Source organism: Melospiza melodia, chromosome 11, assembly GCF_035770615.1.
Source record: "Melospiza melodia melodia isolate bMelMel2 chromosome 11, bMelMel2.pri, whole genome shotgun sequence".
Taxonomy (NCBI): domain Eukaryota; kingdom Metazoa; phylum Chordata; class Aves; order Passeriformes; family Passerellidae; genus Melospiza; species Melospiza melodia.
In genome coordinates this window covers 29,386,429-29,402,307 of record NC_086204.1, presented here as the reverse complement: position 1 = coordinate 29,402,307, position 15,879 = coordinate 29,386,429, and the positions used below count along the sequence as shown (strand labels likewise).

Here is a 15,879-nt window from a genome sequence, read left to right as displayed (position 1 = left end):
TTCTATTTTGAGGTGCAAGTTCCCTATCACAGGAAGTTTCATGCTTTAAAACAACTCAGATTGTGGGGTTTTTTGTTGTTTGAGGGAGTTCTTCAACGTCCAGTCTAGTGTTATTTTTAATTTAAGGGATTTAGAGGTGTGGTATAAGTAAGTCACCTTTATCTTCATTTTGAAAACTCTTTACAGGATTTGGAAGATTTCTGTTTATTGTCACAGCAGAGGAGGTCTTAGCTCTGTCACTTGTTTTGCCATCCTTTTTGAATTGAAACCATGTAAATTTTATTCCCTACTGAAGAAAATGTATGAAATGTCTAAAAAGACATGTTTATAGTGATCCTGGAATGCTGGAGGTGTGCTGGGAAAAGCCCAGAAGATGTTGTGGGGTTTCATTGCTCTGCCAGTGGATTTTCCCAGGTGTGGGTTATGTTCCTGCACAGACCCAGCTGCAGGTTGAACCCCAGGGGCAGCACAGAATTTAACAACAGCTTTGTGAACTTTGGAGCGACTCTGCCAAGCAATAAGGAGCTCTTGTACTCTTTTGTTTTCTGAAGAGGAAAGAATCCTTCCCTTTCTACATTTTTGCAAAATGACTTTTGCGTCTGCAGACACAGTGTGTGTTTAATTGTTATCCTCAGAACCAGAATGTCAAGATTAGGAAACCCTGTGAGGGAGATAAAGGCATTTTCAAAATTAGTCCTGATTTTACAAAACAAGAGCTTAGTTCAGCATTCTGCAAAGCCCTTTCGACTTTAAATCACTGTGAGCAAAATAAAGCATGTTTATGGGGCTGAGCAGGGCACAGGGCTTTGATTTATTCCTGCCAAAAAGTAATTGAGATTAAAACACTCTCCTTATGTGTTCAGTATTTTTTTATTGGACATCTTAAGCAAAATTACAGCACTGCTGAGCTCTGCCTTGAGGAGCTCAGTGGATTGATGGTTTGAATCCCAGGTTACAGCTCTCACGCCAGGTTCAACCTTGAGGTGGATTTTAGTTTGCTGAGAGAAATAGATTATTTGGCTTGGTGAACCTTGCAGCTGGTGTTGATCACTGGGATGAAATGGGCTGCAACTTTGCTTTGTGTATTGGGAAAAAGCCCTAAGTTGGAACAGGAGTGAGGATGGAAGCTCTCGCTCAGGTGAGGGTTGGCAAAATCAATGTGTGCTATTTATAAGGAATTGTGTCTGTCAGAGCTGCTTCCTGGGACCCAGGGAAGTCCACTCCATCCCCCTGACTGTTCCTGATTTGGGAGCAGCCTGTGTGACAGCACAAGTTTGAATTTTTCCTTCTTTCTGAGTGTCCCAAGGAGAAGAGAGCAGAGAGAGGAGGGGTCCACAGTAATTTTGCCAAAATTATCCATTGCAGTAGAATTTGGAGTACAGGCTAGATTGAGCTTTTGAAAAGCGGGATGGTTTTTCAAATGTTTTGCTTGGAAAATAGTTTGGTTCCAGAAAAGGTATGTGCTCTTTCCTCCCTTTGCCACAGTGCCCAGAGGAAATGCCCAAGTGAAGTCCTGTCCACAGTTATTCTGCCATCAGTGCTGCACTTTCATTCCATAGGCAGGGAACTCTGTGAGGATTGACAGTCAGCCTCTTCAGTTTCTTGGAATTTCTGTAAGAATTTAGAGCTTATGAACTCCAGGCTGCCCTGAAGGTGCTGGAAACCTCAGAGAGCATCCTCACATCTCAGCACCAGTTTTTCTCTGTCACAGTGTAAATCTCATCTGGCTCCATGGGAATGGGTTTTAACTGAGGAAAGGACAAGTGGGATTTTTCAGGAGGAGGAGAGTTTTTGAATGTCAAGCATTCCAGACAGGACAGGCCAGACCAGAGCTGTTGACAGGATTAATGTTCTGTATGTATGTGAGATATAAAATAATCCTCTGGACTCAATGTCTCGACAGGCACCCAAGAGCTCAGGTTCTAAGTGCTGATGTGTTTGCAGTGTACCCACTTTGATTGCTTGTAAGGACTGAACTTTGACTACTGTATGGCATGCAACATGTAATATTTCTTTCCTTTCCCAACTGCTTTCTGTCACATGCCCAGGGCTTGGACCGCTCCAATTCCTGGGTAAACACTGGTGGTCCAAAAGCTGCCCCATGGGGATCCAACCCCAGCCCAAGTGCAGAGTCAACACAGGTGGTGTCTTCGGTAGAGGTTTTTCTGCCTTTGTTTTCCCTGATGTTTCCCTGTAGAGTATCTTCCTTTCAGTGCATATTCCAGTTTTGGTGGTTTCTTTTTTTTTTTTTTTTTTTTTTTTTTTTGAAAACTTTTCAGTTTGGTTTTATAAATTCTCATGTTGTCCCCCACCACCCCACCACACTGCATGAAAAAGAAAAACCTCCGATCGCGTGAACGTTCCCCCTCCTCTCATTCCAGTGGTTGCTGGTCTGTGAAATGTAAATGCTGTGACTGCTTTTGTTTTCTTTTTTTTCTCTTTCTCTCACACTAGTTTCAGCTTCAGGTGGAGCACATTTCTAAGTGGGAACATTAATCACAGCTTCATAGTTTTGTCCATGTTTGCCATTCCTTTCGATGTCGTGATCCATTTTGCCATTCTCATCAAGCATTTAGTACTCATCATCCAGTAATCCTTCATGACTTGTTTGAGTGGAATATTGTGAACCCAAATTGATTGCCACATATGAAATTCTCTCTTAAAACATGTCAATTTGAGTGCTGGAGGCAGTGATTTGCCAGGGCCAATTGTATTGTTCTGTGTTGCAAAGTATGAAAACTTTACAGCAGCTTCAGTCAGGAAGAGTTTATTTAGCTCCCATTGCCTGCTGTTCTTCACTGCATGGTTGCCTTGAACGTACCTCTCAACTGCTCCTCCTTCCCAGTTTATCAGCCTTCCCAAAATATTCAGTCCAATTCACTTACTCAAATTATTTCCATCAGAAGCAGAACTTGAGTGATTTTCCCCTTGCCCGTGGCAGCAGCAGCGTGGCTGTGGGTACATCCCCCCACGCTTGGCCTCTGGTAGATTGAGAGGTATGGGCTGAAATTCCAGATATTACCTGTGCATGTTGATGAAATGCAACAATGAAAAGTTTCATGCTTTGCAGCATTGTCTTTGTGCATCAGAACATGCAGTTCTTTAAATAACCTCTGTGTCTTAAAACCAATCAGAATTGCTGTTGTTTTGTTTAGGCCCAATCTGTAAATGCCTAAGAGTTTGAGAATGCTTAGAAAGCTGTAAAAACCCTACAGTTGGAAGAGTATTTTTGTAAACGTTCGTTGTCCTTGAGCTGCAAAACCCATCCATGGCAAACTTTAATGTCCTGTCATCATTCATTCATCTCCACTCCGTAGGCTACGGATCGAAGTTGTAATCGTATGTCTTCGCACACTGAGACGTCAAGTTTCTTACAAACATTAACAGGACGATTACCAACCAAAAAGGTAGATTTCAGTGGAGACAATTGATATTGTGGGGCAGGGAGGTCAAGTCATTCTGAAAACGTGATGCAATTTATTCTTTTATTTATAGCCTGATTATTTTTTTTTTTCCCTCCCGAGGTCATTAGGAACTGCTGGTGCTTAACACCTCTGAATATCCAGGCTGTAGGGAATGTGAAGTATTTGGAGTTGAATTGGGAAGAACTAAATGATCAGGAGTTGCTTGTCTGATTTAATGGCCATAGTGTTTGGGGCCAGTTTATTACTGGCTTTCAAAAAATATGAATAGCACTGTCTAGACATATAAATGATGCATTTTGTGTGCAACATGAAAATGTGTTGGATGGCTCAGTGGGCTGAGCTCACTTATCCAGGTGTTAATCCAGAGAGACTCCAGAAAGGGAATGGGAGTCACTTTGAAAGTGAACTCCCTTACAGGAAATGAGGACCTCGTAAACAATGTCAGAAAGGCAAAATGCCAGAGCTTTTGTGTAAAGAAAACGTGGCCACTGCCACCGTCAGTCTGTGGGTTGGTCTTTTCCGAGAAAAGAAATCCAAGAGCTGTTTGAGCCCCATGTTTCTTTCTTACTGTTTTAAGTCCTTTCTCACAGTAAATATACATCTTTGTACAAATCACTTTATATGTCCACTTTTTACTCCTTTTTCCTGCGAAAATCAGACCAGGCAGAAAGGTAGACATTTTAAACTAAACTAATTTGAGCACCAACCTTTTTTTAAATTATTATTTCTTGGGGGCGGGCAGAAAATTCTTTTGACACTTGAGATTCAATCCTGGAGCGAGATGCTGTGAAACGTTTCTCACATCACATGTCATAACCTCATCCCTCATTGTTAGCTGGGGATTTCTTTATGGGATGCCACCACTGCTGTCATGTCCTCAGTTATTTAGTTTGCTTAACTCATTGTTTGCCACACTTGCCACGGACCGTGCTGTCATTTCTCATGGGGGCTGTGCTGGGAGCTGCTCTGGAGGCTCGGGCTGACTCTGGGTTTGACTCTGTAGCTTTTCCACGAGGAGCTGGCCCTGCAGTGGGTTGTGTGCAGCGGGAGCGTGCGGGAGGCGGCCCTGCAGCAGGCCTGGTTCTTCTTCGAGCTGATGGTGAGCAAACACCTCCCCGATGCCCCCCAGCCCCTTCTTTCAAGCAGAGCCAGCCACAGCTGCAAGTGGCTCTGCTGTAATTTATATCCCCATAGGTGAAGAGCATGGTGCATCATCTGTATTTTGCTGACAAACTGGAAGCGACGAGGAAGAATCGTTTCCCGGAGCGCTTCATGGATGACGTGTCTGCACTGGTCAGCACAATTGCTAGTGATATAGTCTCCCGCTTCCAGAAGGTGATGGCAAACAATTACACTGAGCCCAGCTCAGCCACCAGCCCTCCTGCCTCTTGTTTGCTTGAAAACACACAGGGTTCTTCATCTGCTTTCTGGTTTTTCTCTTCCTTCTCTCCAGGACACGGAAATGGTGGAGCGGCTCAACACCAGCCTTGCATTTTTCCTCAATGATTTGTTGTCCATCATGGACAGAGGATTTGTTTTTGGTCTTATTAAGACCTGCTACAAACAGGTGAATGCAGATAAACATTGTGGCTTAACTGAAGCGTGGCAGAGCCTGTTAGTGTTAGATTTCTCTGGACAGACAGTAAAATATGGACACAGAGTTCCGCTGTTCAGGTCTTAGAGGAGGGCATTCTCAGAGGTGATTTAGGGTTTACGCCTCTCTGATTACTCTCTTAACTGTTAATTAGGAATCACTCCCTGGAGTGAATGGACAGGCAGCAGGAAGGGAGAATTATTCCCTCTGCTCACCACGTTCAGAGTAATTGAATCAAAAATTAGTGGGAGGTTCTGTGAGAGAGCTCAGACTGTCGTGGTCTCTTAAGGACACGGTGACCCTGGATGATCATGTTGTTCACTGAGCTCCTTTTCCATCCTTTGGGGCATGCAGGGTGTCCTTTCCCATAAGGAGGGCTCCTCCCACATTTGCAGTGTGTCTGGGAAATCAGCCTATAACACAAAGTTTTGTTTGACTACAAACATCCATTCTGATGCTGTGTACAGAGGAGATAACAGGGGATCAGGGAGAAGTGGGACTAAGCTTAGACTCATTTTCCCTGTAGAGTCTACAACATTCTCTGTGAAGGGCAGAAAAACAGCAAGAGCATTTAAGATTTTATGCTGCCTGCTGTATATTACATATATTATGTGTCATTAATTATATTTTTATATATAAAAGATATATGTGTAAAAAACAACCTGCATCTTGCAGCTATTAGTGCATCACACTGGTTCTCACAACTCCCTGCTGAAATCAATAGGACATGGAAATTACAGAATCAAAAAACGGTTTGGGTTGGAAAGGACCTTAAAGATCATCTTGTTCCAGCCCCCCAACAGGTGTAGCTCACTGTTCTTCATTTGGTTATTTAAATACTACTGGTGTATAGATCATGGATTGAGAGATATGTCTGGGATGTGTGTGGCTCCTGCACATCAGGAACTGAATTTCTAGCACAAAAAAAGTGCTCTGGATGTGGGTGTGACCATTTAATGCCACCCAAGCTCTGCAGTTCTTGCTTTGGGAGTGATTCTGGGGAGCAGGACTGGGCCAGGGGGGCTCACCTTGCAGTTACACTCTCTTTGGTGCTGACTGCAGTGCTGTGGCTGGATTTTCCAGGTGTCTGCAAAGGTGTATTCCTTAACAAACCCCAGCAACCTGGCATCTCTGAAGCTGGACTTCCTGCGCATCATTTGCAGCCACGAGCACTATGTCACCTTGAACTTACCCTGCAGCTTGCTCACACCACCTGCATCTCCATCACCATCTGTGTCTTCAGCCACTTCCCAGGTACTGAGAAATTTGGGAAATACAAGTTGAGCTCGGAGCTGAGAATGAAATCCTCTGAGGCAGTTGTGTCACTGTACCTTCAATCCCCCTTGGTAGTATTTTTGGAAGTGTTTAGTTAGAAATCAGTTTTTCCTGCCACAGAGGTTCAGATTTCTTTTGAGCTTTTATTATTGAGGAAAGAGTGCCCATATCCCTCTCCTGGTAGTGACCACACACTGTCCTTAGAGACCTGGTCCCCTCTTGTGTTGGACAAACACAAATAAGCCATAAAGGAAAATAATTTGTCCAGTGTTACCCTTTTCTTGCAACACAAGGGACTTCAGAGCTCTCTGCAGCTTAGTCCTGGCCTGCTCAGAAAAAAGTAATTTGAATTAGTGTGTCATTCAGGTGGATTAATTAGTTGCAAAATCACATAAACTAAATCAATTAAAGCCTTCTCCAGCCTGGATAAGAGCATCTTTGAGTTAAAAATTTAACCAATCCACTTTAAAGGTTATTTGGTTTAACTTTCCTAACAGGGGAAGACAGTAACAACAAACAGAATTAATGAAAGGGTTACTGAGCTAGGATGGAATTTAAGTGTAGATGTGCCTTGATCCAAACAGAAAAGGGAAAAGGCATGAGGTTGTCTTTAATTCTGAAAACTGTTTCATGTGTGTTTCCTAAGCTTTGACTCTGTTCATGATGCAGCTTCTGAAACTTGATTTTTTCAGAGTTCTGGGTTCTCCACAAATGTCCAAGACCAGAAGATTGCAAATATGTTTGAGTTGTCTGTGCCTTTCCGCCAGCAGCATTACCTGGCCGGGCTGGTGCTCACAGAACTGGCTGTCATCCTAGATCCTGATGCAGAAGGGTAAATCTTCACAAAGTTTCATTTTTCAAAGAGCTTTCTGTAATTCCAAGCAAATGGTGGATGCAGAGCAAGTCCTGGCATGGCCAGAACTTACATAAATTAGTGAGCTATGATAAGAAAACAGTAGTTTAAGAATCTTTTTTCTTCTTATCCCTTCTGTTTCTTCCTTATCCCAGACTCTGTAAACCTGATTTCAGTCACATTTTTCCTGCTGAGAAGAGGGAAAGAGGTTCCTGCTGGAGCCCCCAGATGCCACAGGGGCACTGCTGGAGCTCTGAAAGGAAAATAGCTTTTCTCAAATGTAACAGGAAAATAATTTCCAACATTTAGGAAGCCTCTCTTGCTGGTGGTTTTAAATGTTACAATATATTTTGCCTGTGGTTCTCCCAGCTCTTTTTAACTGTAAATTATGCATTGATGAGGCCCCTGTGGGTTACACAAATAGACAAATAGAGTCAAGCATGCAGAGTTTGTCAGTGACTCGCCTGGCTTGTGCAGCAAATAATTTTCTGCTCTAGTCCTGACATCCAGCCTGTTCCTTGTGTTATTTAGGGCTGTTTTCTGCCTTGCCTCTTTAAAATGGGTTGCAATGGAAATTATTGATTGCTTCCACAGTCCTGAGTTCCCTCACAGACATTTTTCTCAAGGTGGACTCAGAAATATCAGCCGAGTCGACAAATGCTGATGATTCATGGTTAATTCTGCCCCTTTGCCAAGAGGTCTCTGGAGTTAAACATTCATTCTGTTTCCTCTTGGAGAAGAAAGTGATGCCATAAACTGGAATATTTTCCTGCATATATACATAACACACTGCAGTCCCATTTGTTTGGCCTGAAATGGAAAAAGCAGCAAATCTTCACCCATATGTGCTGTCTGCAGAAATCCTTTTTGTGCCAGAGGAGCATCCTGCTCACTGATTAGAAATCAGGCCCTGTCTCTGAGTGGGTCTGCCCTTGCTCTTCACAAACTTTCTGTTCTCTACCTGCCTACCAAGCCCCTAAGCCTGGCCCAGGATGGTAATTTGTATACAGAGGAGCTTGCTGGTGTCCCTGGGGACACAACTCCTTTCTCTGTCTAGCCAAAAAAGGCCTATGGTACCAGTTCAGCTCTGGAGATGCATTTTGGTCCAAGCTCCTGAATTTGGGGGCAGATGTATACCTGTACAACATTTACTTTTTACTGTTTTCCAGAAAAACCTGGAGTTTCAGGTTTGTTGACTTCTCAAGCTCAAACCCTCTGCATTTCTCCTGGTAGATCTGTCAGATAAAGTAAACCAAGTGTGTTCAGATCTGCTCTTCCCTTGCTGTGAGGACTTTTAACAGTCATGCATGATCAGCAGAAGAGAGTGCTGGCACTTGCCTTCCATAAAATATTGTGGCCACCACTGGAGAAAGCTCAGGATTGCTCCCAGTTCATTATCCTGCAGCAGGAGTGGAAAGGGCTGTTCATCTAGTTGCTTATTGTGTTAGAAACCTGCTTTAGGCCTTGATAGGTGATCCAGAGCCTTAAATGTGTTCTGGCCTTGCTCTTTTTGCTCCATTAGCAGGATATGTTTAGTTTTAACTCATTTTATAAGAACTCTTTGGATTGAGTTGGGCAGAGAAGGAGTCAGCTCCCTGGTGCCTGGAGGTGTGTGTTGGATGCATCCCTCAGTGGGACAGGGTGCAGAGTGACAGGGTGCAGAGCAGCCCTGCAGAGCACCTGCAGCCTGAAAAACAGGACAAACAAAGCGTGCAGGGGAAGGGATCCAGCTGAACGTGACGGTCCCAGCAGCTGGGCCCTGCACAGCTGGCTCTGCAAACACTGCCGGGGCGCTTTGGCCATCACACACCGTGCCCACGCTGCCCATCTTGGCTGAGGGTGCAGGCCAGAAGTGAGAAAATCAGAATTCAGCCTTCAGAGTTCGGTGCCAGAGTCAGTTTTGCACAAGTGTGGGTGGGTATTGACAGAAATCCAGGCCAGGGCTGAGATAAGGGAGGGAGGGAGGCGAGATCGATTCGCTGCCTTATCCGGCAGGAAGAGCAGGGGGCTGCATTTCCTCCTCTCCACCAGGGATTGATCCACCACAGTGCCCACCCAGCTCTGGGAAAGTGACAAAGAAATCCATGGATCCCTAGGTTGGAATGACACAGCCTTGCTTGGATGTTTTCCCCATCTGCAGTTTTATGGCCTCTGGGATAGTTTCCCTTGAATTTTTAAAAACGCAATTTAGGTGCCACTCCTTCAAAATAATACAAAGACTTTTCTTTATCCTTAATCTAAAGGAACCAGTCACTTAAATAAGCGTTTCCTTCCTAGTTGTTAAGGCTCTCACTAATTACACAAACGAGCAATTGTAGGATCTCATTATGGCTTGATTAAAAGCCACAGGGAGGACCTGCAGCTCCAGTAGCTGCTGTCCTCCCAAGCTGTACTGCTGCCTTATAGTCAACTTCAAACCCCCCAAAATCCAGTCAAAGGCTCTTTTTTTAACCAGAACTCACCTCTACTTTTCAGGTAAAGTGGATACTGCCTGAAATTCAGCACTTGTTTTAATACCTCAGGTCTGAACATTGCAGCTTATGTTTTGCTACTGCCTAATGTCTGAGCTTCCTTGGCTGCTTCATGCATGGGGTAAAGTGTCTTCTTGGCTGGTTTGCCTACAGAAGCAAATAGCTGCAGAGAGAACCTGCTATTTGCTCTGGGAGAGTTTTGCCTCTGCGTGGTGGCTGAGGGGATTGAAAGGAGCAGAGTCCTTGAGAGATTCAGGGGAGGTTTTGTGTTTTCAAGGAGGGTCACACGTGGTGCTCTATAGAAGGGCTCTGCCAGTGTTTGCATCTGAATAATGACAGAAGCCATTTTGGCTATTTTTCCTTCTATCCCTTCATGTCTTTGCCACTTTTTGTATTCAGAATTTTGGATCTGTAGTCTCCAGTTTTGGTTCAATACTTGCATGGGGTAGGGTGGGGAGCTGAAGCAAAAACTTCCTGATCATTTGGTTAAAGCAATGTTCTGGTTTAGGAGGGTTTGTCTCTCTCTAAATAGTGTTAAATAATGACAAAAAAGAGAATACAATGAATGGTTTTACTGAACCCACTGTCCTCTCAAGTTTCTCTCCCTGTTTTTCATATTCCCTAAGTTTTTCTAAGAGATTTGAGTAGATTCAATGTGTCAGCATAGCAGTAACTGGGACTTTGGGGGTTTTAATGGAATATATGAGAGTGTTCACATTATATGGGTGTGCATTCCATGAGATATTTTTGCCCATTTTACAAGGCCCAGTGAAAAACCAGCCAACCATCTGTAAAATCCATGGGAGATCAAAAAAACCCCTGCAGCGGTACTTCGCCTGAAGTTAAAAATAAAAAACGGGATGATTTTTTTTCCCTTTTTGAAGCCCCTTAGTTACAAAAGAGAGTTTGCTTTGAAGATATTAACTAATGTGCATGACCCAACTGTCTTTTAACAGATTATTTGGATTGCATAAGAAGGTCATCAACATGGTACACAACCTGCTGTCCAGCCACGACTCGGACCCGCGGTACGCTGACCCCCAGGTAAAGGCCCGGGTGGCAATGCTGTATCTACCTCTGATTGGCGTGATCATGGAAACTGTGCCTCAGCTCTATGACTTCACAGGTATTTGATATTCTCTGCCTTGCCTGTCTGCTCACCAGGCTTGGGTGTTTGGGTTCTGAATTGAATTATGAATGCCTTTGCTGTCGGACGAAGTTGTTTCTGAGTTGCGATTTTTGGCATGTTTTCGTGTTTGTTTTCACTTGCAAAATGTGCTTTCAGTGCCTGTTAACACTCAAAAGTTGCATTTGCCCACCTGTTGGCATGCAATAAAAAAAAAAAAAAAAAAGCAGTGCACTTTAGTTTACATCCCACTGGCTGATGTAAATGCAGAGCCAGCTTCCATCTATGTCTCTGACTTGCTTAAAAAGTCACCCCCACACTGTACCAGAGTCCCTAAATCCAAAGGATAAGCAGAGTTCCTAAATCCAAAGGATCCAGAGTTCCTTATTCCAAAGGATAAGCAGAGTTCCTCTTCTTTCTCCTATCATGTGCTTCATCAGCAGTTCATTTTCAGGGGTGCTTTGCAAAGTGTCCCAAAGAGCAGCAGAGGTTATTTCACATCAGGGCAGGAGTCCAGTCAGGAATAGTTTGGAATTTAGAGTTCTTCTCTCCATCCTCTGAGCTTCATGACACAATTAAGCTGCAAGAAGGGATTTGGAGTATTCAAAGGGACAAGAGGTCTGTTGTCCTTTGTTAGAAGGGTTTTAGGCACTAAGGTTGTGTAGGTTGTATTTGGGAATTGCTTTATTTGCTTTCATGGCCTCAAATCATTGTCCTGTTCTTTGCAGGACCTCTCGAGTGGGATGGTTTTCAGTTTGAATTCTCATTCCAGTGAGACCAGCACTGTGGATGGAGTCTGGGGGGTGAAGCCTTGATGTGGGGTCTGACTAAAATCCTGTGTTTCTCTGCAGAGAGCCACAACCAGCGGGGGAGGCCGAGCTGTGTCGCCGTGGACGATTACGAGAGCGAGGGTGGCAGCATGATCAGCCAGACAGTGGCCATGGCCATTGCAGGGACATCTGTCCCCCAGCTCACCAGGCCCAGCAGTTTCCTACTCCCTTCTTCGGTATAAATCCATTTCCTGACCCTCAGTCTATGTCAACCAGCAAATGTTCAGCAGGTCCTGTGGGGACCCACATCAGTTTGTAGTTGGGTGTGCAGAGGGGCAACAAAGGGGACAAAGCAGATTGGCATGTAGCTGTGTGTGTATCACATAAGGGGCATAAGAAAATGCCAAGGAGGGATAGGAATCAACAAACCTCACAAAGTGGGAGAATTCTCTTTCCTGATAAAGAAACAATCTTATAAAAGCTCTGTGAAGTGCAGTAGTCACTATGAGCTTCAAACCCTAAGAACAAATTCTATCCCAGGTAAATCCCACCTAGCTGAAGACAAGGAGGGGCATTTTCCCTGTTCTCTGCACAGAGAGGGAATCCTGATCCTGGTAGCAGGCAGACCCTCCCATTTCTGCCTTCTCTTGCCTTTACTCCAGGACCGCAGCCCCATTTTGCTGAGGTTTAGGTGCACTCTCAGTGAGACCCTGATAGATGCATGAGATAACATGCAGCCCCTCTGCCTAACCCCTGAGCTGCTGAGGTTATTGCAGTTATCTCAAGGGAGGAAACTCCCTCTGTGGTGCTGGGGATGTGATCCCTGTCGTGACCTGTGTTTCAGGGTGGCAGGCAGCACTCCACCTTCTCAACAGAGTCCAGCCGCAGCCTCCTCATCTGCCTGCTGTGGGTGCTGAAGAACGCGGACGAGAGCGTCCTGCAGAAGTGGTTCACTGACCTGTCAGTGCTGCAGCTCAACCGCCTGCTGGACCTGCTCTACCTCTGTGTCTCCTGCTTTGAGTACAAGGTACTGCCCAGCTGGAGCCCCTGCAGTCCCTCCTGGGCCCTGCTGAGGACCTTTATGCTCCCATCCTTTACACGACTGCAGAAAGGCATTTCCTGCCCTCTCCAAAGTATTTCCTGTGTTCACAATCCCAAGGCCAGGCTTTTCCCATGTTTACGTCCCAGCCATGTGAGTGTCTGTGCCTTGTTCCACTTCTCAAGCAGTTTGTGCTGCTTGCCCCTCATCTGGGAACTGCTGCAGTGCCACTTTGAAAAGAGAGTTTTCTGTAGCAGTGCTGGAATTTGAGTGTTTTATCTACCTACCAACTTCATCTGTATTCCTTTCTTACTGCATGTCTGTAGATATTTTGAGTTGCTAACTCATAGCAAATATCCCAAATTGAAAAATCTTCCCTCATGGTTTTGTTTGGAACTTGCAGGGCAAGAAAGTGTTTGAAAGAATGAACAGTCTGACATTTAAGAAATCAAAAGACATGAGAGCCAAACTTGAGGAAGCAATTTTGGGCAGCATAGGGGCAAGGCAGGAAATGGTCCGAAGAAGTAGAGGACAGCTGGGTAAGTAAAGGAGTCCTCTGTGCCATCCCTTTTCTTCCAAAAGCTGCTCCTCCCATCCCCAACAATTATTTGCACCCATCTGTGGTGTGGGACACAGAGAGGCCTTTAGGAAAGCTGTTTGCAGCATCCTTCCCTGGCTCTGCAAAATCTCAACACCTTTCCTAAATTGCAGGCACTTCATTTGCTACTTGATTGCCTTTTTAAGTGACATCACATCTCATTTATGGAGTGTTCTTGCTTTAATTTTTTCCAGTGTAGCATCTTCTAGAGTGTCCTGAAAAACAAACTGCCTGATCTTGCTGACAGCTCTGAAAGTTCCTGGGCATTTCTGCTGACATAAGGAGACCTGAAGTAGCTGTAGTTGGGCTCACAGGCTCCTTCTGATGATTTCTACTGTTTGTAAAACCCGGTAGTTTTTAGGAACACCCAAAATTCAAAGGGTGGCCCAGGGGACAAGAATCAGAGCTGTGGTTTTGTCTCCTGCTCTGCCACATGAGCCTGTCCTTGTGGGCTAAGGTGGAAAAGTAGTTTAGAGCCATAATGAAGGAATCACTTCAGAGATGGGAACCTTTATTTTTTTTCTTAATGTGGCCAGATTACTTTTATTACCTGAAATTCCCCTGCCCTCCCAGCAATGAGAATAATTGTGAGGTGGGAAGGGGGGTCTTGGCACCACCCTGAGAGCATTCCTGGGTGCCAGTCAAGGACAGCAGTGTTGGAATGCTGAGGGTTGGCACTCTCAGGCTCCTTGTGCAGGCCAAGGAAGGGACTGCTCTCACCAGTGAGTGCCTCAGCTGCCTCTCTGTGTCTCATGGCACTCAGCAGTGACAGAGCTAGGGCCGTGTAAACATCCTGGGTGAGTTCCACAGAGCCTCAGGCTCCAGAAAATCGTCTTTGTTGCCACCTGCCACTTGTGAGCAGATCTGGAGCTGCTGCTTGTGCAGCTGAAGTGAGCACCAGCTGACTGCTGTTGTTTTGCTGTTTCCCTGCAGAGAGGAGCCCTTCTGGGAGTGCCTTTGGAAGTCAAGAGAACCTGAGGTGGAGAAAGGATATGACTCACTGGCGGCAGAACACCGAGAAGCTTGACAAGTAACTCTGCCTTTTCCTTCTGCTCTGCCCCTGTGCCCCTGAGAGCAGGGTCCCCCTCCCCACAGAAGGTCACTGCCAGCTCAGCTTTGAGCCCTCAGAAGCAAAGGGCTGGCATTGAAAAAAAAAAAAAAAAGCAAATAGCTTTTACTCCAACACTGCCCTCCCCACTCTTTGCCTTTCTGCTGTCCCTTGCTTCCTTAGACTTCCAAATCAGATTTAAAGAGATTTATACGATCCATTACTGTCTTAAAACCCTGCCCTAAGCTGTAATTTAGAGGGAAGATCCATTAAGAGTTTCCACAGATAGCATTTATATCTCATGTCATATTTCCTTTATTCCATAAGAGCATTCTGGAGTTCTCAAAGCTCGCTTTCCTTTCCTGTCCTAATCCATCACTTTGATTGTTTTTCCACATGTGCTGTGCTTTTAGAAGCCACAAACCAGCCAGGTACTGTAGCATTGGTGTGCAGTTCTTACAAATTGCCATTTTGTACATCTGCAGACTCAATCATCACAGCATTGTTTGTGATGCTTGGCAGAACTTCTCAGTGTGTGTGTGCAACTGACTGGAATGAGCTCTTTTGGCTTATTACACCCATTTCCTTGAAAATTCCCTCTCTTGGTGTGGTTTAATCCAGAGGGCTCAGGAGTTGTGTTTGAGCTTTGCTGTGCACGTTTTCTGTCTCCTCAAATTGCAGCCTGTAGTCTGCAAAAGAATTGTTCCTTATCCTAGGGAAGCAACCTCAGCCTAAGTGAAGCTCTGAAGAAACTGAGGAATGGGGTCCTCAGTGCCCACATGGAGATCAGGCCAAATTTTATCCTTGCAGACATTGACTCTTCCTGGACTAGAAAGCAATTCTTCACAGCCTTTAGTTGTTTTGTCCCACACAAAAATGTAATTTCTCCTTATGACGAGTAGTGGCTTTTTGTCCAAGGCTCCAGTCCTGTTGAGTCATTGGGAAAGCCAAATGCCCAGGGTATTTCACCCTGCTGATGAAGTGATGTAGATAGAAATTCCAGAGTCACATCAGATTAGAATTTGGCCTGAAAGACTCAGCAGCTCACTGGCAGCACTGGGTCTGAGTCCTGTCCTTCCCAGAAGGACCTCAAGTACACATCTAACAGCTGTGGAATTCCTTGATGGTCAAAGGATGATGTGTCACCTCACAAAATGAGCTGCTTAGATAAAATAAAATTCTCTAGAGCTGCTTTCTAACCCCTGCTTGCTGTGACTGGCACTGCTGTGTCCTGTGTGTGTAGGTAGAGCCTGGCCCTTTGAAACCCCATAAACAAGACTTTTCACTCCAAGGGTTGTGCACAGCTGTCTTTTTATGCAGATGGTATTATTTTATGGGGGATCAGGTTCCTGGAGATATTGGAGGTGTAGGCCAGCTGCCAGAGGACGTGGAGTGTGGCAGGGAAGGGCTGCTGCAATACAGCTCCAAGAGCCAAATTGTTTTTCCCTTTTCCTGTGTTTTTCTGGGATTTTGGTCACCCTGTTGCTGTGCCACCCTGGCCTGGCACAGTGTGTCAGCGGTGGCTCCTGAGGCAGGGCAGGCCAGGGTTGGGCTGTTTGAGTGCAGCCCTGGCTCTGTGCCCAGTGCAGCTGGTGCCAGTGGAAGGGGCTGAGTGTGCTGGATTCCTGGAGCCACAGGTGTGAGTGGGTGTCTGGACTGTGCAAGGCTTTCCAGGAAACC

The 15,879-nt window shown here is 45.2% G+C and overlaps 1 protein-coding gene across 16 annotated transcripts in view; it reads left to right on the top strand.

The window, feature by feature from the left end:
- Window positions 1–15,879, top strand: part of DOCK7 (dedicator of cytokinesis 7) — a 95,547-nt gene that overhangs the window by 60,706 nt on the left and 18,962 nt on the right. For 5 of the 16 annotated variants that reach the window (XM_063166247.1, XM_063166245.1, XM_063166244.1 and 2 more), the window contains exons 23-35: window positions 2,049–2,141; window positions 3,318–3,407; window positions 4,429–4,524; window positions 4,620–4,760; window positions 4,879–4,992; window positions 6,103–6,273; window positions 6,987–7,126; window positions 10,575–10,744; window positions 11,596–11,750; window positions 12,359–12,541; window positions 12,957–13,092; window positions 14,085–14,181; window positions 14,613–14,630. In XM_063166247.1, coding sequence (XP_063022317.1) covers window positions 2,049–2,141; window positions 3,318–3,407; window positions 4,429–4,524; window positions 4,620–4,760; window positions 4,879–4,992; window positions 6,103–6,273; window positions 6,987–7,126; window positions 10,575–10,744; window positions 11,596–11,750; window positions 12,359–12,541; window positions 12,957–13,092; window positions 14,085–14,181; window positions 14,613–14,630 — 1,604 coding nt within the window. The remainder of the gene's footprint in view (window positions 1–2,048; window positions 2,142–3,317; window positions 3,408–4,428; window positions 4,525–4,619; window positions 4,761–4,878; window positions 4,993–6,102; window positions 6,274–6,986; window positions 7,127–10,574; window positions 10,745–11,595; window positions 11,751–12,358; window positions 12,542–12,956; window positions 13,093–14,084; window positions 14,182–14,612; window positions 14,631–15,879) is intronic. The other 11 variants (XM_063166250.1, XM_063166248.1, XM_063166246.1 and 8 more) reach the window with 7 other exon arrangements.